The 23,965-nt window shown below is 36.7% G+C and overlaps 2 protein-coding genes across 4 annotated transcripts in view; one reads left to right on the plus strand and one right to left on the minus strand.

Annotated features, from left to right (window-relative positions):
* Positions 1-3,331: 3,331 nt before the first annotated feature.
* On the minus strand, positions 3,332-8,888 carry LOC121941253 (synapse-associated protein 1-like). The gene is made up of 9 exons (XM_042484010.2): positions 8,535-8,888; positions 7,597-7,715; positions 7,446-7,512; positions 7,294-7,367; positions 7,054-7,193; positions 6,773-6,924; positions 5,246-5,304; positions 4,997-5,141; positions 3,332-4,918 (listed from the first exon to the last, which is right to left on the minus strand). The coding sequence occupies exons 1-9, from the start codon at positions 8,731-8,733 to the stop codon at positions 4,791-4,793; spliced, it is 1,083 nt and encodes a 360-aa protein (XP_042339944.2). The 5' UTR covers positions 8,734-8,888; the 3' UTR covers positions 3,332-4,790.
* A 2,305-nt stretch (positions 8,889-11,193) lies between these two features.
* shroom2a (shroom family member 2a) overlaps positions 11,194-23,965 on the plus strand; it is a 46,284-nt gene continuing 33,512 nt past the window's right edge. For 2 of the 3 annotated variants that reach the window (XM_088078025.1, XM_088078026.1), the window contains exons 1-2: positions 11,194-11,505; positions 14,582-14,795. In XM_088078025.1, the coding sequence (XP_087934151.1) occupies positions 14,589-14,795 (207 nt within the window). In that variant the 5' untranslated portion in view covers positions 11,194-11,505; positions 14,582-14,588. The remainder of the gene's footprint in view (positions 11,506-14,581; positions 14,796-23,965) is intronic. The other variant, XM_042483646.2, reaches the window with a different exon arrangement.

The following is a 23,965-nucleotide window of genomic DNA, read 5'->3' on the forward strand; positions in this document are numbered from 1 at the left end:
TTTGCTGCTTCTCAGTCCACATGAGGACGCTGTACTGAGTGAAATGCTTGAATCCGATTTGACCAAAGCTGATGTGATGGCTTTACTCTGTGAAATATATTTCATTATTTCAGATCTACTTTTAAATATGTAGAATAGCATATATTGTAAAAAGGAAAGTCAAAAGTATTACATTAACAGAACCAAAGAGTTATGTTTCATCTGCATTGTGTTTATGGTAAACTTGACTGTAGTTTCGAGCACAACATATTTGGCATTTGAGATAAATATCCACTTTATTTACACTGGAATGCACCGCTGTAGTCTGAAGTGAAACCACCGCATGAACTAATTTAAAGAAAGAAAATGTTTATGTCATATAACGGGTTTTCTCTCAGTTTACAGGCCACTAGGATACCACTTAGAGGGTAAGTTTGATATTTTTCAACTTGGATCCTCTACCCATGTTTTTTGTCGAGGTTACTAACAGGATCAACAATTTTTGCAGTTGGTCTGGAAGCCGATTTCAAAAGTTTGCATTTTCAGGCCCACAAAATACTGTTCTTGTGTGAATGAAAGGCCAAACAGCAACAAAAGTTTAACGTTTCATGCAAAAAAAAGCACTTAAAGAGGATTTACAAACACACCCAGAGTGGTTACTTTGCAGCCTGTTTCACAGCTGACGGCAGTCCTCTCAATTTTGACCCAATTCAAAAATTGTGGTTCACATTAGTTGTTTAGATGCAAAAACATGGGAAAGTAGGGTCCAGGTTGGAAAATACGGAAGTTACCTTTTAATGTTGAATGCCTTAATTGCTTACGGATGTCAATTCATTTTAAAATAAAGAAACACAATTTTATTTATTATAATTTGCATGCCGATGCAATGTAGCAGGTAAATACACTGAGTTTATTTAATCATGTGTGCAAGACCTAAATTCACTGTTTTCTCTTTGTGTTTACTACTGTGCTTTTAAAAAAAATGTGATGAAAACATCTCACTGAATCGGCGATGAAACTATCGATGATGGAAAATATCTAATCAGTGCTGTCAGGGCTAAAAATTAAGACACGGTGATTAGTTAAAGCTGCATTAATCGTTTTTTTGTCCACAATTGGGCAAATGAACTCCAAAGACAGCTGAGGAATACACAGTCCTAAAAAAGTGTCACCTCATAAAGCTGTTATGGAAAACATTGATGGATAAATTACCTACTTGAACATCCATCAGAGCATGATCATCTCATGGGGATCGCGTTGCTGGACTGGCACTATTTCCTGTCCTTTAGCTCACTGAACCATACAATGATGCTTAACCCACACGTAGACAGGTATATTTTATTTTTTTGTGATCAAATTTTAATTTTTTTTGTGCAGAGTATATTAATACATCATTTATCCATATGTGCCTCTTTGTTTTACAAATTTTGTGGGCATTGATACTACAGAAAGAAAGTAAACCTTCTGTCTAATCCTCCCCTTTGAATGACCTGTGATGTCAAAGTTGTGTCATTTAAAACAGATTTTTAAAAAAGTAGTGTAATTAAAAAAGAAATAAAATTAAATAAAAAAAATAAATTATACAGAAATAAGTAAGATGAAAAGATGAATGATTACGAAAAATAAAATAAGATAATATATAAAATAAGATAAAATAACTTTTAAAAAATGACGCTCATCTTACCCAGATAATATCAGGTATTTTTTGAAAATTTGAAACATAGCTTTTTCTATTTGTTTTTGCCTAACCACCTAACTATTCAATTCAAAATTGTAGAATTTTTATAGAATTTTAAAGCACTTTTTTCCAAGTCTTGTCTGCCTTTTTTTGTTTAATTCACTTGTACTTTTTTTTTTATTTACAAATTTCTTGCTGACTTTTGGAACACGTTTTCCTATGTTTTTTTTAAAGAAATCAAGCCAGTTTGCTCAGGTTTCAAAAGGTTAAACCAAAACTAGGAGTTAAAAATCTATTAAAAGTATTGGGATCTCTGCAGGCTCCTCACTCCAAGCCCCCCATTTTCACATTACATGAATTCACCTGATAAAATATTGATAAATGCAGCTTTAACTTAACACATTATATGCATCACAGACATGCATTATGGAGTGTGGAGTGTGATTTAATTTAAAAATGCAGGAGATGAGAGACATTTTTAGAGTTGGATGAAAAGGGAGCATATCATAAATCACTGTTTCCCTCTTTGTTTGCACTCTGTACTAAACAGTGTTGATATTTAGTAACAAACGTGTGCTAATCAAACAGACCTCTGACCAGTGTGACCATTTAAAGTCGAGACTATTTGGCTTTTTGGCAACGTAGTCTGCTGTTCTACAGCCGTTTCACTGTCTACCCCACACCAGTATAAGTTTAATATAAAAAACAAAGAATTTTGGTGTCTGACAGTCACGTGTCATATTGTACAGCATGTAAACTACCCATTTACTACTGTGACTTAAAGAAATAACTGCTAAAGCGACCGTGCATATTATAGCAATAGTGTCATTAACCATTGACAATATAATGTGTTTTTTCCTCTTTTTTATGGGCCAAAACTAAAAATAAAAGAAAAACCCAGACACATAAAATGCCTTGGACACAGGACTGTACAAATATCATATAAAATTGCATTCTTTCTGTATTTTATGTTCATGTTATACAGCATGTACATTTTAAAAAGCTGGTATTTAAACCAAAACTGTATTAAAAAAGGTTTTTGTTTTTTTTTAACGTCTCACTTTTTCTTTTTATGTTTGCATTTTGCAACTTCTCTATATATCACAGACATGTTGAAATATTGAAAAACCTTCCTCTTATCACTTTTATATAACTAAAAAAAAAATCATGTATAATTTATTGTGTTTACTCTCCTCAGTGTGACTGGTTGAATCTGTGGCTTCTCTGCTGTGTGTTGGTGAGTACAGTAGTTGCAGCATGAGTGTATTACATTACTGGACTTGTGTTTACTTGCAGAGGATACATTGTGTGTAGTTTAATGTCAAGAGTGTCTGGGAGTGATAAAAGGAGGAAGGTCGTGTTTTCCTGTCAAGTTCAGCAATAAAGATACAATTCTCCAGCTGTACCGTCACAAACAGCTCGTTTCCTTTGATTCAGCCTCCACTCGTCACTCGCTGCCTAAAAGGAGTGAACTGTTCAGTTATTCTGAGTAAAAAAGTAAATGTGGCTCAAACTTTTTCTACACATTGAACAAGATGTGAGACAATAAGCTTAACTTGCTTTAGAGGCAGAGTTTTGAAAAGATATGCACTGGTTTTATATTTCTAATGCAGAAAACAACCTGTGTGCAAACATAGCAGGATCACATGTAAGAAAAAGTCAACACATTTTAAGTCGTAACAAATGATGAGGTTTAATGAAAATGTAACACGTCACTGAGGTTTGCATATACAGTAAATACAGACATAAAAAAACAATGTTTGTTTTTTTTGGTTGAATAACTTCTGTTGTAAACACAAAGTGTAGACTGACATATCTCACCAAAGAACATATCAGCATCGACAGTAAATGTGTGCCTCAGGGGACAATGCATCTGATAACAAATAATAAACACGTTCAGTCACCTACTTCGTTATTTTGAGAGAATACACAGTTCTTTACGGTATGACTGTGTATAACAGTTAACATCATAATGCACTGTTAACAGACTTGAAGGTATTTCAAACAGGCATATTAGGAACCGTCACAGAATCATTTCATTTACAAAAAAAGAGTTGGCTCAGTCATAGAATAAAAATCACCCTTTACTGCTCACATGAAATCCTCTAGTACTAAAAGGAAATATCACCTGACTTTATCCGTATTTTAACAGTTTTAGAAATGTTAAAAAGCATCTTTGACAAAGGACAGTGTCGCAAAATTGAGTCCTCAAAGTCAATTGATTTTTTAAGCCTGATTAAGGTCTGTGGCTTAGGAGATTCTCACATTTTATGCATCATAAAATCCGCCAGTAAATAGTCCACTTGTGAACTTTGAAGCTTTTATGTGTCTCAAAAAAGGCAACGTCATCACGCCAAACCTGTGGGGATGCTCCAGGTCACGTGACTGTGATATAGTTCATTTACATTAAGCTTCTGGTGACTGTATTTAGGCTTAAAAAAATCATAGAAGTGGTGTTGATTTGTGAAAATGATCTTGCTGAGCAAAACGTGTAAGTATCATAAACTTTTGTCAGCCACAAAGCTTATTTATGCCAAAATCAGATGGAAAAATCCCATCGGCTTTTTAACGAAGGAAGCGGTGCGATGTTAACTTCTGGAACTCTATTCTTCCTCTTATTAATGAACAGCTGAATTCATTTTACAAATGGACAGTTTTACAGACATGAAACACACTCTGGCTCATTTTGATACTCTCACTGGTTTTACTGCTACAGTCCAGCTTTAGTAGCTCATGGTGGCTAATGTTAACTACCGAGGGCAAACTTTAGGTAGATATTGCTGTGCTCGAGATATTGCTGAGTACTTATGCATTCACTATAAGCCAGCGCTCTTCAAAAGTTCATCAAAAGCTCTGTGGAGTCGTAACTGAGTATCACATTTTGAACTTGAGATGTGGGACAATATCTCCTCTTTAAACTGTGGGAGACAACACTAAATATTTATTTATTTAAGGCCACAGGAATGGTACACTGAAATGATGTTTGAAGGTATTTCTGTGTCTTGAGATTTCTCAGAGGCCCACCTTGCGATGAATCGCACCTCTGGGAGCATTAAATCTGTAATCATGAGCTGTTTCTGACCTTAAAGGTGTCCTTCACGCAGTTAGGGCTGGAGAAGTTTGCCTAAGTGCTCTAACTGTCCTCTTTTAGCATCTCTTCAATCTCCCTGTCCCAGTTGTCATCACGGTTCTCATTATCGGCCAAGACGTCGTACTCCTGCAGCTCCTCCTGCAGCTCTCTCTCCCAGTCGGGAGTCTCCTCTGAAAAACACAATGTTGAGTCACTCTCTGAACTCCGATAAACAAAATGAAAACCCAGATAAAAGGAAAAAAACTCACCCTGCTGTGTGCTTGGACGCTCCCTCTTGTCCAGAACCAGCTGTTCCATTTCTTTGCGCAGGTCGTCCTCGTTTATCTTGCACGAGTCAAAAGCGTCGCTCACGAATTCAGGCACCGGCGAGCTGGTGGAGATCTCCTCTTCTTCCTTTCATAACAGGAACAGAAGGAGGTCACACTGAAACTGCGCTCATCTTAGTTCAATCACGGCTTTAAACTCGTTTTCTTAAGCTTTGAAAACAGGCGGCGTACCTCCCTCGACTTTGGTTTGCTGCTGCAGGCGGCAGGCAGAGTTTTCCGTTTTACTACATCTGCAAAAAATAAAAGGTTTTGAATTTGAAGGGGAACACCTACATTAATGATTCGTGTTATTTGCTTGGCCTAGGACAGTATCAGTAAATATTAGTGAACATGAGCTACTCTCTGTCGAAGCCAAAAACCAGATGTTGTCTCATGTTGTTCAGAGTTCACAGTTGCCATTGAAAAGTGGCTCAAACGCTCATTAAAGTTAGTTCCTTCATCGTGAGCTTGTGTGTGTGTGTCTGCTATTTAACTTCTGAAGTTTGAATTTGGTCAAATATTTATGCTTTCCTTCAGTGTCTGAGCTCCATTTTAACATCACATTTCACCTCCACATGGCATCAGCTAACTAAACTCAGTAACACAGTACCACGGCTAAAAACAGAAACTTGTGATTGGTTGAGGCGTCACTGGAGAACTTAAAAAAAGCTCACGCCTGTCAGCATATATACCGGTGTCCATTAACCCTCAAATTGAGAATTTAAAACACGCCTAATGGAAAAATTACAAAAAACTCCCATTTATCGCAAAAATGTTTTTACGCTCACATGAAGTGGTATTTCAGGCAATTCGAAAAAGCCATATTTCGCAAAACTGCAAAGGAAACCCTTATTTGGCTTTTATAGATCACATGATGTACAACAAAGACAGTCAGTTTCCTCGGACATGATCCAGCAGGCGCTACAAAAGGTGTTCTTGCATCGCATGACTCTTCAAAACTTGAGTAGATCATCCGGAAGCTTAGAATCAAAAACTCCTCTGTGAAATCGACTATCAGCTCCCAGAAATCCCTCGTACGTGGCCGCTCCCACGCCTTTCCATTATCGCTCCCATAATACCGGCTAGTGCGGTGGCTGCAATAGAAACAAACCTGCTGATGTTCTGAACATCCATCATGCTTCTTTGAGTGTTATCACACGAGGAGAAGTCGCAGAACATCAGAAAATATTGCTTAATTTTTGCACAAATCTGAAATGGAAACCGGCCTAGTGACAAGTGTGGGCATCAGTCTGGCTTCGTGTCACCAGCTTCTGCTGAAAATGACTTGTAGGCTGCTGAAGTGTCGCTCGTAGTGTGAATGGAGGATAAGGTCTGGAGCTGCTCCACAGATGAAGAATGGGAAACTGAGTTTGTCGACCCACAAAATGTTTTTCTATTTCATACGTAAATGATCTTTATTCTGTTGTAGTTTTCTCAGTTCTGAAACAGAAAATGTTCCCATATACTCAGAACGTCCTCCTCTTATCTAAAACATATTTCACCGTTCATCGTCTTTGGAGTAGCTGCAGACTTTATACTCTATGACATGACAAATTTGAGTTTTAGCTCTATAGCTTTTGGATTTGAAAGAGTTTTTCATGTTTACTAATGTTTTTGGACTGTCGTAGACCATAAGCAGGTTAATGTATGAATTTTGAAAATGGCCATTATTCCGCTTTAAGATTAAAACCAGGCGCTACGTGACAAAGTGGATGATACCCTTTTGATGAACAGTGTCAGGAGTGGTGCCAGCTCTCTCCACGTCTCTCCGCTCAGCAGCCTGCTGTGCTGCCAAAGCTGTGAGCTGAGCTGACTGTTTAATCAAGGACACTCTGTAAAAGTAATTCTTCCAGAAGGCTTCCTCTTTCACCCTAAAATAAACGACAGAGTAACGGGCAGTCACCGCTGTGCTGTAATATAAAATTTCTGTTTTTAATAAAAAACCAGCTGAACATGATGAAAGCACATTAATAAGTATCATCAGAGTGTCAAACACTGACTGTTTGGGGACCAGATGGAAGCGCATCTTCTGAAGGAGCTCGTCTTCTTCTAACATCACCATGGCGACAGGATACATTTGCTCAAAGTCAAAGTGAAATTGCACCCCAGCGGGAGGATCTCGCAGAAAATTTCTTTTGTCCTGTTGACAAACGAGGCAAAAAAACCCAAAAAAAACTGAAGTGACAATTGAATTATTTTTCTGTAACAAAAGAAACATTTTGTAAAGGAGTGATGCTCACAGCTGAGAGAGCTAAAATCTGCTGCTGGATGGTTTCCTCTTCATTGTAACCGACCCACGGTGGCACAGCAGCACCTACAGACAGAGAAACTGGCCTGTAGTCACCGCACATGTACCTACATATGATAAATAAATACATTATTCAGTACTTACCGGATGTTTTTGCCCTTTTCTCCTGAACAAACCTTTCTTGTTCTTTCTGGAATTCACCCAAAATAGTCTAAAGGAAGAAAACGCATCGTTCTTTAGAACAAAGAAGGAGGTGAACACATTTAAATTGAGACGGACAGCAAAGTTTATTTACCTTATCAATAATTCCATTGATCTTCCCGTCCTCCACACTTTTCTTTAGGGTTTGTGCCGTTTCGACAACGGACTCGGACAGTTTCTTTGAAGCACTGCTGGCAAAATTATAAATGTAACCTGCAAAAAGTATTAAAATTCTTACTGTGGTTGATCGGATCCTAATACGACAGCAACATGACTTCAAAACCTTCAAAAAGTCTGATATTACAACTACTGATACTGCAAAGTTTGGTCCTTCCTGTTATGCAGCAACATTATATAATATGCCTATTTGGCCTTCTATCTTATACAATTTAAAAAAAGTGGGGTTTTTTTTAATTGATTTATTTTGCATTTTATGAGAATTGTAACATGTTAAACTGTAAAAAAAACAACAACAAAATCTGTGAGTGAACCAGATTTATCTTCCCAACCTTTTACACATGAATAGAAACTGTTGTGACTGTATCAGTTTATTTATTTATTTATTTATTTGAACTAACCTTAAATATTTATCCTAACAGGGTGTAACATTTAAAGTGTGACAAACAGATTAACAAAAACATGACTGAAAGTTAATGCACACAATACATTGCTCCTTTAAGTTTCATAATACATAAAACCAAAAATTAAAATAAAACTAAACAGAGAGTTTAACATGACCTATAAAATAATTAAATCATTTATTTTTATTTCTAAAATTAATTTTATGGCTCACAATTCTAATAAAAGATGAACGAAAAGTTTTTTTTTAAAAAATCAATAAATGTGCAATAATTTGTGTTTGCGTGAAAACCTTTCTGCGGACTAAAATTTAAGCGATTTGTTATAAATTTGTGGCATATTTAGAGAAAATGTTTGGAAGTAGGCTAATTCACGGAAACAAAAATGTTGCTACATAACAGGACTGACCCAGGACTACAAAGTTTACTTCTTTATTAACTTTATCAAACTTACCACTGAATCCTTTGGCTTTCTGCAGAATTTGAGGCGGCTGATCTTCTTTAATATCTCTGTTTTGATCACTTTGCTCAGCTGTGGCTTTGTTTACGTCCTGAGTCTCGTTTTCTTCAACATCAACATTAGACTCCCCTTCTTGTTTAACGGGACCGTTTCCGTTTTCTAGTCCAAACCAGGTTCCCAAGTTCTTAAACATACTTGAAACAGTTCGTTAATACACTTTAAATAAGTTATTTACCATGCTCTGATGGCCAATTACTGCGTTTTATGTCAATTTTTCGCTGCTTGGAAACTTAAGTTTCTGGTGACGTTTCTGTATCCAACCACTTCCGCGATTCGCTTAACTTTGACCCTGTTGCGTACCCCGTACAGCCCTACGGGTTGCTATGGAAACGTACGCTAAATGCGTGGTGCTGCGGTTAGCTTTGTGTCACACGCCAAAAAAGTTATTTTAAAGTCTCATCTCGCGGGTTAAAATACGTTTATAAGTTTAACAGTTTAAAGTTAAGACAGTTCTTTGTTTGTGCATCACTGTGACGTTTGTATCAGACAAAAACAAACAACAACAAACAGCACAGAAACAAACAACAACAAACAGCACAGAAACAAACAACAACAAACAGGACTGACACGAAAATAAGCTAACTGGTGCTAGCCAGCCTGTCTTTACCTTTAATATTTAGCTTATATAAGTACATAGTCGTCAAATGTGTATCTTTACCATTTTTATTTGCAGAATACCTTATTGATCCTGAGGGGGAAATTGGGAGATGTTACAGTTGTTCCTATACTGTATAGGTATAGACAAATCAGGAGGAAAAAAAATAGTGGTTTAAAAAAACAAGACAAAAATAGCATTATGCTGCAATATATAAAACAATGTACACAAATAAATTAAAATATAAGAAAGATATTTGGTGTATAAGAAATATAAATATATGCAGTATGCAGGCCTACAAATATTTGCATCATATCACAAGTGTGCTTAATATAAATACAACAGCATATTAGATAAGAATTGAGAGTATTGTACAGTTTAAATATTTTTTACATTCAGCCAGGTCACTCTTGGGAAAAAAGAGATTTTAAATCCCAGTATGTCTTTTACCTGGTTAAATAGAGGATATATATAAAAAAAATAAAATAAGAAAATAAAAACAGATAAAAACAGAAAAGTACAGTTTTAAATGTACATATGTACAAGATGAGCATTCCACAGTTTAAAATATGAATATTAGATAAATTATCGGTTAATGCTCACAATACATTGCTCCTGTAAGTTTCCTTAAAAAAAAAAGTAGTAGTAGTGTTTTATTTGCTTTTTTAAAGCAAGAAACTACAAAACAAACAAAACAAAAAATAAAATAAAATTAATCAGAGCATTTAACATGGCCTACGAAATCATTACATATTTTAATAATATTCATAATGATTTTTTTTTTTAATTATGTTCTGGTAGAAGTTGTGGAAAGTGCCTACAATTTATACCCTACATCCTACATCAGATTTCTGGCAAAATAAAGATAAATTTAGTGATATAGTGACCCCTATTAGACAATGTGGAAAACAAAAGGCTACTAATAAGTTCATCAATTTGGCAGCCAAATCAGTGTTTTTGAGAAAGAGTTTGTTAAAATTAAAACTTTTGTTTTGATTGCATTAATACAATAAGTTCTGTAAAAGCTGAAATTTATTTTGACAACAACACATTTGTGTTTGTAACATATTTGTTAAGAATTTGAAGTTTAATGTGCTTTGGGTTTAATTATGTTTCCTATAATAATATATAACTCTTATGTCATGCATCAAACAGACTGAATATGATACAGCAATCTGTTGTCTAATGTAATATTGACTTATTATAACAAACACAATTTGTAGGGGCTGTAATCACTGGAAGCCCCACAAGACGTTATTATCACAATATTTAAGTCACGATACATACTAATTGTGATTTTATTTTGGCTATTTTGGGGGTATTTGTGTATATGTATTTTAAGTTAGGAAAGGTTATACTTGACCATATCAGGTGGGTGAAAGATAACTAAAATGAAATATTGTGTCAAGATATTTAAACAGGATGGGTATTGCAGGAATGTTGTATACTGTATTGACACAATAAAGTATAAATATATATATATATATATATATATATATATATATATATATATATATATATATATATATATATAATTGTTATTTTGAATGTTTTGCAATATTCTGAGTATATAACTTTTTGGGGGAAGGTGTATTACAGTATATCATGCATCAAATAGCAAATTATACAACAATTTATTATCATATGTAATATTGACTATTTATAACAAACACAATTTGTAGAGGCTGTAATCAGGTTTGATTTAATTTAATGGTCATGTTTGAATATCAGCTCTAATCACTTTTATTTTTTAATATGTTCTGGTAGAAGTTGACCAAAATAAAGTCAGTAATTATTATTTATTGTGGTGCGTCTCGGGGGAAGTTTTGGAGTAATTTATTGCTCTAATTTTAGCCAAAAGTTTACACTCTAAAAAAAATCACATCACATTATTTTGCATGTGCACAGACTTTCTTCTGTGTTTCTGCAGTGAAACCCTTCGCTTCGGCCCGTGTGTCGGTAGATGTCGCCTCCGTGCTGCGTCTGTCCTGCGGGAGCAGCTCGGTTAGCTCCCGGTTAGCTTAGCTCATTTAAACTCCTGAGTGTGTCAGTGTGTCGGGCTCCTGTTTGTTATCATGAAGTAGGACGCGGACTCATCCACAGCGGCTAAAACCGGCGGAAACTCTCTGCTTTTACACCCCCAAAAAACCTTCACCGCAATTACCGAATCACACAAATAAAAGTGATTTCTCCGGAGAGTAAACGTCCGGGAAAAAGATGAAGTATGTGTAACGTAAACCGGGATATAGCTGCGTGCCAACCCGACGACGCTTTCGTGTTCACCGGTTTATCCACAAGTTGAGTTCCCAGGTAAGGTCAGCCGCTCAAACGCGTGTTTTCTAACGTTTTTCCGCGCAAACTTATTAATTCGCGGAGGCTAATAGTTAATTGAATGTGAAGTGTTTGTTTCAGACTCGTTACCTGTTTAAAAACGAGCACGTCTGTTAACGTGAGCCCGGTTTGTTTGCGGTTCAGGCGGAGATGGTTTCCATTGTGCTGCTCGACATTGTTAGTGTTTAATTCTCACATAAGAGCCTTAAGTTTTAAGTCAGCCTGTCTGGAGTATGACAACAGGTGTTTACTCAGCTTTACTGACACAATGATGCGTTTTCTATCTGAAGAGACAGCAGCTTTCATAACAAGCGAAGTTTTAACGCGATGTAACATCCACACATCCATATTGTGTCTCCTCACATTTGTATTTTTATTGTAAAACAGTCCAGTCATTATAACCAGAGTTCAGAAATATATGGAAATGCTACATTTTAAATATAACCTTGTATTATTAATTAATCTAAACCAAAATGGCCTTGGGCTTTATATAGATAAATAAAGTTATCAAAAACCTCAGAAATAATGCTAAATTATTAAAATGAGACGCATTTGAGGTGAAATAGAGTTTGATAAATGCTGTAAAGGATATTTTTAAAGTATTATGTTTAGCAGAGAGCTATGCTTTGATATTATTTCTTATTCAGATGTTACTAGTATCCCAATAAAATGACATCATACTAGGGATGATAACAAAGAAATGATTGATTAATCGGTTAAGAATTTAATCAAACGTAAAATTTAATCGATTAATCGATAGGCTATGAAATGCTGTTAAAATATACGCAATCTGTTGCTGTGAACTTTGAGGTTAAAACACATACAATGCATATGGTAATGTCTGAAATAAGCAAGATTTTAAGGTTTTTTTTTCAAATAATGATTCATTGATTAATCAATTGTTCATTTTACAGATTAATTGATTAAGGAAAGTGCATACAATTTGTTACCCTACATCCTACATCAGATTACTGGCAAAATAAAGCTAAATTTAGTGATATTGTTGTAGTGCCCGATAGTGACCCCTATTCCTGTCAGAGTTTGTATATCAGGTTTTGTTTAATTTAATGGTGCCGTCATGTTTTAATATCTGCGTAAACATGCTCGAATCACTTTACTTTTGTCCTAAAACCTCTGGGAATTACAAACACTATTGTCAGTTAAATCTTAGACAATGTGGAAAACAAAAGGCTACTAATAAGTTCATCAATTTGGCAACCAAATCAGTGTTTTTGAGAAAGAGTTTGTTAAAATTAAAACTTTTGTTTTGATTGCATTAATACAATAAGTTCTGTAAAAGCTGAAATTTATTTTGACAGCAACACATTTGTGTTTGTAACATATTTGTTAAGAATTTGAAGTTTAATGTCCTTTGGGTTTAATTATGTTTCCTATAATAATATATAACTCTTATGTCATGCATCAAACAGACTGAATATGATACAGCAATCTGTTATCTAATGTAATATTGACTAATTATAACAAACAGTTTGTAGGGGCTGTAATCACTGGAAGCCCCACAAGACGTTATTATCACGATATTTAGGTCATGATACATTATAATTGTTATTTTAAATGTTTTGCAATATTCTGAGTATAGCAGTATCATATATTGCAACAATTTATCACATTTTTTCACTGCAAACTATGTCCACAAAGGAAAACTTTGTCTACATCTGTTATAGCTAGTGAAATAAAAGTATCAAGAAAACTGAATAAAGACAATGATTTGGATCATTCCAGTTTGTTATCAAAAATCTAATTTGTATTTGCACCATTAACAATATATATAATGGCAACATTGTTATGTATTCATTTGTCAATAAACTATTGCCATGCAAAATATCGCAATATCATGCTGTATCTATTTTTCCCCTACCACTTACAATTTGCCCTAAACAAACATTGCAAAGTGCTTCGTAAAAAGAAAAAATGGAGGCGGGGTTCCCGCAGTTCCTTTAAACCCCTGAAAGTTAGTGATTTTAAGTGAAAAATATTATGACCTTAAATGTCTTTAAAAAAGACATAAATAGACATTGGTTATTGAAAGTGATTGAATTTTTAAAAAATGTGCAGTAATAGAGATTGAAGTTCTTACTATATTGTCTGTGATCACAGTAAAACGGCACTAACCACCTTCATTTTCTTTATTGTTGTCCATGAGCTTCTGTAAAGTGGCTACCTCTCCTTAGAAAAATTCTCAGTGTTATAACAGTAATTGACCTTGAGCTCAAAGTATGCAGTGTTTGGCTTTTGAATTTGAGGGAATTTGGCCTTGGAAAGCCGTTTAGTTTGATTTTTAAGAAGGTGTGGGGAAACCTGTGCAGGGAAATGAAGCAAATGCGTACAAATTCAAAAAATAACCAAAACAAGGTCACCTTTAACGAAAACACCCAATGTATTAAGACAAAGGGATTCACAGAACATATTTACAGTTTAGCATTTTTTGTCATTATATATTTATTTGATTATTTTATTGTTATCTCATCAAATAAGTCAGTTGAGAACCAATTCTTATTTAGGATGATGACCTGACCAACATTTCCTTATCTTCCAGGCAGCCTCTCCAGGCCCTGACAAATGCTCTGTGAGCTTTAGCGTAGATTGTAGAGCAGTCGGGAGTGTTTTCAGGTCACGCTCAGGTTCAGGAAGGCTTAAGAGATCAGCGGTGTAACATGTGGCCAGACCGTGATGAGCCGTGAAAGTGATCAGTAAAATCTTGATCATATCTGGAACTGAAAATCAACAACTGTAGCAATGCCAAGATGGTGGTCATTTGTTTGTTTGTTTGTTTGTTTGTGTTTTTTTAGCACCAGTACAGATCTGTAGATGTAGATATCTGCTCTTGCAAGGCTGCTTTCAAAGATATTTCCAGCAGAGTGTCGTCAGCAAACAACTTTAACAGAACGTGTTAACAGATTATGTTCCTGACAGTATTTTATGAAAAGATTGAGCTTTTTTTAGTACATAGAACATGTTTTACATTAAATGCTTGTTATAATTTTGTGTCTTCACATGTTTTCACGCTGTCTTTTTGTTTTCTTTTACTTTACAGCACTGCCATGGATGCTGAGGGGTACAAACATGATGCACATTACACAGAAGCAGAGAGCCGCTGGCATGTGAGGCAGAAATCAGCAGATCTGGATCAGAGGAGCAGAGATGGCGAGGGCTGGAAGCTGGTGGATGTATATCTGTCAGGGGGAGCACCGTGGGGATTTACGCTCAGAGGGGGGCTGGAGCATCGAGAACCTCTGCTCATCACCAAGGTAGATACTACCAAAAGACTTGTTTTATCTCAAATGCAGCTGAGAGTTGAGGTGTAGTGTGCAAGTTTGCTGTTTGGAGGGAAGAACTTAAGCTGTTGGCAGAAATGCCCTTTTACTGACTTTTGAGGGCTGATCAAAATCCCATCATTTTCTTGTAATTGCCAGTTCCAATTAAAAATGTCAACATCAATCAAGAGTGTAGAATTTATGATGACCCTACTGACATAAAATAATTCGCAGCTTTCCACCCATAGACACAAAATAAGAAAAGAAGAAGCTAACTTCTGTATAAAGTTCTGAAAAACCAAATGGACTTTCGGCGAGTTACAAACTCACTAAGGTGAAGTTTTACAGAAACAACCAAAACGAGCATTGAAGTAAACATTGCCACTGGTAGGCAATTTCAGGCACAACAATCCCCAAAACAACCCCCGAAATCTGCCCACCTTTAGTGGGTCATGAGTGATGATTGAGAGAGATTACGTTTGTATGAGTCTTTCTGTTGTTTTCAAGGAAAATTCTTTAAACATCAGCGTCGTAGAAACGTCCCTGTGAGCGTATTAGCGTGTTGACGGTAGCATGTAGCTCTAAGCACCGCTGTGCCTAAATACAGCCTCGGAGGGCCACTAGCATGGCTGTAAAGTCTTGTTTCAGTGCAACAGTTCACCTTTGAAATCCATCTGTACGTTTGGACATGTAGCTCCTCTGTGGAAAGAGTGTTAACCGCTTCCTTTAAGTGTGATCTGTGCAGTCTTTCATCAGTCGGAGCTGCGATCATTTGGCGTCTTTTGGCTGAATGTTTTGTAAAGTGCTTCGAAACACATTCAGCAGAGCATGCACTGTAGCCTGCAATCCTTGTATGTCATAACTTTGTTAAACAGCTGATTCGAGCCACAGTTTGCATACAGTGAGAGTGCCGAAACTCGGTGCAGCCCAATCAGCTCTGAAATCACGCTGTAACCTCACTCCTCTGTTGGCTGTGTAATCATTTACTACAGAAGGCCTTGCTAGTTAATTTGGCACGGTAAAATACCAGCACCTGTTTGTCAGGAGCTGCGTCCCTGCTTGATTTTCATCCGTTGTTTCTGTATCGACCCAGAAGAGGTCTAAAGTCCAACTTGGATGGCCGAAACTCAGGATCTCAGGCACCACACGGGCTTAGAGTGACACATTTAGGACCGCCTTCGCCCCATTACCATCGGTTTTACCAGCAAGTAATTCAAATGACAAGAATTCTGACCATTTTAAGTCTTTAAGCTGTAGATTAAATGGCGAGGTCACATTGGTGAATTGCGTGGCGTGAACCGTTGCCCAGTTGGACAGCAGTCTGCAGTTTGACATTGACTGCATTTCATTGTTAATGTTTTGTCACTGAACGCCGCATCCAAGGACCAACGAAACTGGACCTGTTTGCACCTGATGGTAAAAACTTTTTGAGAACTCTAAACTTTTCACCTTTATAATCAGAGAAGATATTTTTTAATTGTTTTCCTGCCTGGCACTCAAAGACTTCCCTCCATAATCTCATAAAGTAAATTGGTCATGGACTGGACTTAACGCATGTTTGTCAGATTTGAGTTTGCTGTCACTTCAGCCACGGTGTGTGTTATTAGATCCCACCTGGACCTTTGCTTTCTTTTTTTTTTTTTTTGCTAGGTTGAATTTCAGTTCGGAGGGTACCAGGAGCAGGGGAGGAATGTAGGAGCTTTGTTTGATTTTCTAAATGTGGTGAATTATCTGTGACAGCCTGAAGCCCGCTGGAATGGCACGATGGGATAAATTAAGTGAGGATTAGTGATTTGTGCTCTTTCGGAGTGGCTCTCAGAGTATAGCCATTGATTTACAAAGATTCATTGAGTTATTTTTGTTATCTAGAAAAAACAAACCAACTATTTCCCTCACAAAATAACAACCTTATCTGCTAAATACTTCAAGAAATGTTTGAGCCCTTTCCAACATTTGTCTAACTCTGACAAAAATATGTGGACATACGAAAGACAAAGTATGCATGTTAGGCTGTATGTACTACCTGATGCAGTTTATTTTTTATCTGCCCAGTGTTTGTGGAGATTTCAGTTCATGTTTCTGGCTGTTCTTGTACCCATATGTGCTCTATATCCTGCTCTCTGTGAGTGCAGTTCTGTCCTGCCTGAACAGGTAGGACAAGGGTTGCATTATGAAAGTTTGATGGTACAATAACCATCTCAGAAAGTATTGCAGTATTATGGTATTACAGAATTACTTCTATCATCAGTTACAATGACTATTAAAGGAATAAAAAAAATAAGGATTTTTTGGATAAACAAATGCTTTATTATTGAAACATGAAGTCATTTGTTAAATGAAATTATGTGTAAAAAGTCTCCCTAGTGACATTTTTCATCCATTTTAAAAAGAAATACTGTGGATAAGTAAATTTGCACAGTGTGATAACTGTTGATATTCACACCACAGTATATCTGGAAACTGGTACACTGTTGCAACCTCAGGTAGGGCTGCAGATCAAATCTGGTCCTTCAAGGTTAAAGAAAATATGACCATTTTGTATTTCACAGTTTCTTGTTGAAAAAAATGTAAGAAAACACTTTTTCAAAATGTTTAAATCAGTTCCACAACATTATACAACAGCAGTGTTAGGTTTCCTACAGCTACCTACACTTCAGCCACAGTCCATTTCACTTTGTCTAATTACACACCTCTTTAGCAATCATAAGTGTCCATTTGGCATTAGACATGACGATACCAGAAATTAAGTAGTTGATACAAATACCTGAAATGAAATGAAATTCCAAGATGCTAGAATTTGATACCACAGTAAAAACTTGGTACATCATTTTATGTGAAATCCCTACTTGGCATTGATGTTTTTTCCTGTATTACATCGTATTATTATTTTTTATGTCTCTCTGTTTTAGTGAGTACTGAACATTGAGTTCTCTGGTTTTGGCAGGTTTTATGTAAAAACCTGAGAAACACAGTGTTGAAGAGAGATTAAATGTATTATTTTTATTGGCTGTTCTCTCACTGTATGTCCATTCTCTCCAGTTGCTGAAATAATAATAAAAAGGGCCCACAGTTTGATGAGAGGTTTCGAGTATTGGTTTAAAGAAAAAAATGATCCTGGATCTAATTAAAATTCTTAACATTCCTCTCATAGCTCAGGTTATACTGAAGGTCTTCACGGACTTAAAGTCCTTAGTCTCGATAAACTTATATAATCCTGTTTTACACGACACAGCTGGGCACGTACCTCATGCATACATTTCCTGTGCCAGGATCACGTTTTATATGGAAGAAAATGTTGATGGCTCTTAAAGCATCAGTGCCAGTCATAGTGCAAAAATGTCTCTGTTCCTACATGCTGGGATAAATCTCCTGCAGGTAAACAGGTTTTACCAATTAGATGATCCTTTGTGTGACAACATTGTGGGCTCAATTTGACCGTTTTAGGATTGCTCAACTTCTGGAGCAAAGATGATTCATAGTGAATTATGGCTCAAAGGAGAAAAAAAGAATCACATAGTTTTCTATTTTTGGAAGTCGGGTTTTTGTTGGTAGGAAGGAATATAGAATTATTATTATGTAGGCAGAGAAGATCGACTGAGTCAGTGTGTAACATAATACTGTAAATATCCCTCAGCCTAACCTTAATACTCTAGCATTTTTGTACACTGTTATAATAGTAACTGTTTGAAATTTAAGAAACAGAGGAACACTGTCGTGTGTATGACTGTTCGTTTTTCAGTGTCTCACAAGGCAGGTTTCCATTCCAGATTTGCACAAAACTTAAGCGATATTTTCAAAATGTCGCTAAAACACAGTGGCGAGATGACTGCATTTCCATTGAGTGATGTTATGCGACTTTTACTCTCGCAATATCATTCCAAGAAGCACAGTGATGGAAACATCAGCAGGTTTATTTCTATTGCAGCCACCGCACAAGACGTCAGTATTCCAGATCGAAGGCGACGCACGTGTGTTATGCGAGCGGTAATGGAAAGGTGAACCCCTTATACGTGGGAGCAGCCACGTATGAGGGATTTCTGGGAGCTGACCGTCCACAATTTTACAGAGGAATTGAAGATTCAAAACTTCCCGATTGTCCGCTCAACTTTTGAAGAGTTATGCGATGGAATAACACCTCTTGTAGCTGCATCATCAGTCAATCAATCATTAAAATTTTATTTATATAGCATCTCTGAAACAAATCAAATGCAAGTCAAAGTGCTAAACGGTTTGATTGAAGAAACAAAAACAAGAAAAACAGATGAAATAAGAAATAAATGGATCCTTTAAAAAATTGATCTTAAAAAATAGATTAAATAAAAACAGAAAACTATAAAATAGTAAGACACATCATAAAAGCCAGACTAAAAAGATATGAAGGTTTTTAGTTTATCATGAGGTAGCCAGCTCCTACATCATGTGACCTATAAAAGCCCAAAAAGTGTTTACATTACAGTTTTACGAAAATGGCTTTTTTTGAATCACCTGAAATACCACCTCATGCAAGCATAAAAACAGTTTAAGGGTTGTTATGGTTACAAACATGCTCAGGCTAACATGGTTATTGCTTGATTTAGTGAATCAAAAGGCAAAGATGATTAAAACAGCTCTGCTTACTGACAGGTTAAACTAATAACTATTAAAAAAAGTTGAGCAAAGGTCAAATATGAGTGAGTTTGTTTCTGTGGTTGCTGACATCTTGTCAAACAGCAGTAAACGTCGTAATGTAATGATGTGTGCAGGCATTGCCTAAAACCACACAGGAGGTCTCGGTTCAGTGCCCCGTCAGCTCGCTGCACAGGACATCTGTCAGCAGAAAAGACACATTCCTTACCCTCCTCACCACCACATCCTTCCCCTCATGTCCCGCAGAGACATGAGGCTATTTTTGAGGATATTCAGGCATCCAGGATGGCTGGAGTTTGGCTGATTATGGCCTGGAGGAAGATGGTAAACAAAGGACGCAGTATGGCTCACAATGATTGGGCTGCTTTAGTGAGAAATGTTTGGAAACACACTATGAACCTCCTGCCTTGACGTTGTGTAAACGGCTCCTTTATTTGTCCTTTTTCTGCTACTACTCGACACTGTTGTTTTTATTTACACTGTTAAAATAATGTATTATTGTGGAGCTGTATTGTTTTGGATGAAAGCCAGACTAATGTGTAGTTTGAAGCTATCACACAGATTCCTGGCAAGTTGTTGACCTTAAAATACAGAATTTGTTTTTGTGTACCGTATGCACAACAACTGGTAGAAAACAGTTAGTACTGTTTTGTCGTCACTTTTTTGGACTGACCTTGATTGGCCTGGATAAATGTGATTAATGCAAGTCTTTTCTTGGCTGCATTAATCATTTTAGTTAATATTCTCTCCTTTGTTCTCTTGAGCTTGTGTTGATCTGATCTTTGGAGCAAAAGTTCATTCCTATCTGCTTAGTCTGAGCTACTGTCTTTATGTAATCAAACTTGTTTTAGGCAAGATTTTGTACAACAGCTTGATACCAAACGTTCCCAAATGTTCTGAAGTTTGCAAACTTTGTCCATCTCCGAGTATTTTAAAACCTGAAAACTGATCAAATATAATATTTTAACATCACCAAGAGGCTTTAAATGTAAGTTTGATATTCTATATTTTCTTAGTGGCAACAAATTCCATGAAAAGTCCAAAACCAACAATGAATGCATCATATTAACTAGTGTTGTTTGCAGTTATATTTCTTTTTCCTCTGTGCCATAGAGCTCTATATTTGTTCAGAAATGCTTATTTTTTATTTTTCCTCATACCTGTAGTGCTAGTAATCAGTCAAGTGTACTTTGGTGTGAGTTGCCGAGTGTTGGAGATGTCTGACGTCTGTCCAGTCTAACTGTACTAGAGGGCACTCTGCTTGTGGAGCTCAAAGCGCCAAAAAAATAAATAAGAAATAATTATATATTGGAAAAATTTAACAACAATGTCTTTTTTGAGAAATTATGACGCGGTTACTCAAGATAATCTACAGACCTTGTTGTGTGCAGTTTTATGTTGGAACTATTTTCTTTCAACCAAACTACCCCCGTTACCATATCAGGAACTATTTTCTTTCTACTGAGCTGCAGCCGGCAGCTATATCACCGTGCAGGAGGAAGTGTGCATCTACTGCTAGCTTGCTAGCACCAATGAGCTAGCAAACATTTCAGTTCAGCCGAGGAGGACGCTATTAATGTTTACGTTGTGCTGTCACAAGCAAGAGCTGTTCCCTCTGTGTGCTGATACAAAACAAAGAAGAATCGTTCCTACATCAGATATTATCTTGAGAAATCAGGTGAATATTTATAGAAAGAGACCTTGCTGTTGAAATGGGGTTTTTTAAATATTTTTTTCTTTCAGTTTTTCAAACTTTTTTTCTATTTTTTCAAAAAGATTTTTTTTTTCAATTTTCAAATTTTATTTAATTGTTATTACTAGTATTTTTTTTTTTTTCTTTTGCACTTGGAGGACCGCAAACTAAGTGCCAGTGCTAGGTCCATTAAATTGAAGGGAAAGTAGACGTTTCTACAACCGATATCTCAAACACTCTGCAGCTCACACCAAAACGATGTAGACTGATACTTAGCACTGCAGGTAAGAGGAAAATATATATTCTTGATTTTGGGCTAAACTGTTCCTTTAAATCAGTCCAACATAAACTGTCCTGTGTCAAATACTACAGCATTTTCAGATTAAAGCATTCATCCACAACTGAAAATAGTCCCCAACAAATGCACTTTTTACTTCATATTTGTGACCTATTTTGAGCGCCACAATCGGGTCAGGAAAAAGATATCACCTCAAAGACTCTATTTCTATGTTGCATAACCCATGACCGCTAATTTACCCCTGTGAAAGACAACAGTCGACCTGAACGTGATGTGCGTTTGGTTCTTGTGTGCCACAGTAAAACTGGGGTGTTTTGTGTCCATTTTAAACATGGTAACCAACTGTAAACACATCAGTCAGTCTTCGAGATACATTACCATATTGGGACCAGCTCAGGAACCCCGCCAGCCTTCATAAAACCCCTCAGCCTGCCCTGCCTTAACCCTGCCTTAACACTGGTATTATAGAAAAATGAAAAGGGGCTTTGGTTCAAGTTATCTTGGCTCTGGTTTTCTGAGCTGAGGATGAAGGCCATATAAGACGTAATGGTCTGTAAATGTACACATACTTATGCGGTTGAGTCATACGGCCCCCCTCTCACAGGTTGAGTGGAGAACTGATAATCAGCTGCAGAGCTCGGCTTTTGTGTGTTAATGTGCCAGCTGCCACACCAGTTCTCGCTGCTTTTCTTTCCACGCTGAGCCGTGCCGTCTTGCGCCTCTCGTATCAGACCTTCTGCGTCAGCGTGAGGACAGCTCTGACCTTAACACCTCAGAGACCTGCGCCGTAGCTGCGGTTCTGTCAGTTTAATATCTTACATGCAGTAGGTCTGATGGGATGTACAGACACTAGCAGTTGCTGACTGCAGTGAACTTTGTCGAGTTAACTGTACTTCCCTTTGACAGATGTGTTATTCCAGGTGTCTGCCCTCAAACAAATACAATACAGTTTGTTTTTACATCATGCCACTGGCTTGGACAGCAGCTTTTTGAAGTATTTTTATAGCCTTTGATCCATGTCTTTAGACACGGGCCTGCTGCTGTTAACTTTGCTAAACAGTGTGTTTCTTCTGTCACCGTTACCCTGTAAAATATATTAACAGCATCAACAAGAGAATACTGGCTGGTGCATTTCTCATATCCTGTAAGCATTTTTCGTTGTAGTTGTGTTGCACTTGGTTTTTATAACTAAACTGCTTTAAAAATGGAATTAATCATTGCTAGAAATAGTTTTTAATCTTAATTAACCCTCTGAGACCTGGATCTACATTGCTTTCCATTCTTGTACTGGAAAATCACAGGATTCTGTTGAAGTCAGGCATATTTAAATTACTCCAGTCATAATGTCCAGTAAAAATTAGTCCTTATACAAATATAAAGATCTAACACCACATCTGCCAGCAAGTAAGTGCCTCTCTGTCCACACTGAATCTGTTAAATAAGCTCTTCTGTAACATCATGTAAACAAACCACTGTAAGCCTACCTTCAGCTGTGCGCTCATATAAACAAACCACGTATGTTATCAGCTGTGCGCTTGAGATCAAAGGCAGATGTATTCACTTTAAAGATGGGTGAGTACTTGCTGTCTTTGCTTCATTTGTACTTTTTAAAGGTCATCATCACCAGAAACGTACAGCTCTGGTTTTCAGGTTCGCCGTTTGAGTCATTGATTAATGCTATTTTTATGGGTCAGGCAGGTTGAATTGGCTCAAATAATGGGCCAAGTTGGGCTGAGTTTTTTTAAAAAAACCCTGACCCGCTCATCATCATCGGCCAATACCTCCAACACTCGTCATCTCACACCAAAACAAACTAATAAATAGCACTACATGTAAGCAGAAAAATATGTATGATTGATTTAGAGGGTGAACTTTCCCTTTTAAGTTTATGATGGTGTGTTGTTAACTATACTGGGTTTGCAGGTCCATTCTGAATGGACCACACTGTAATTGCAATAACATTGCAATAAATATCTCTTAATTTGGCTAATGTGTAGCCCTTGAACTTATGACTAAGGAGAAACCTGGACTCCGTGGCTGCACCAATTGAGAACCACACAATTTCAATATACAGCAGGTTTTTCTTTCATAAATGGTTTCCCGCACTGACAAAAACGTTTTCCAAATATTACGAGCTTTAAAACGAAGCACAAAAGTTTCGGTTTAAGGTCACATTAGCAGAATCTGCCCCACAATAGGCTTTAAAACCTCACAGTAAACATTGGGGGTTTCTTATCAGAGGTTTTAAAGCACTGAGAAGCAGTAAGTAGCACCAAGGTCAGGTCGCTTGAGGTTACTTAATCTCTTTCTCAACACTGTGGTGGGAGCCTCTTGGACATAAGGAGTCTTTTGGCACCCAGTTATAAACTGTATATTCTCTTTGCACCACTGACTTTTCTGATGTATGCAAATATTTAACACAATGTGCATTAAAGGAACAATCCTTTATCTATTGCTGTCACATCACGGCAGCATCTTCATTCCAGTAGCAGAGCTTAATGTTGACAGTTTGATGTAATCTAGTTTCCTCTGATGTCCGCAGCAGAG

This window comes from Plectropomus leopardus, chromosome 5 (assembly GCF_026936395.1).
Source record: "Plectropomus leopardus strain MGB_pleo_1.0 chromosome 5, ASM2693639v1, whole genome shotgun sequence".
NCBI classification, from domain to species: Eukaryota; Metazoa; Chordata; class Actinopteri; order Perciformes; family Serranidae; genus Plectropomus; species Plectropomus leopardus.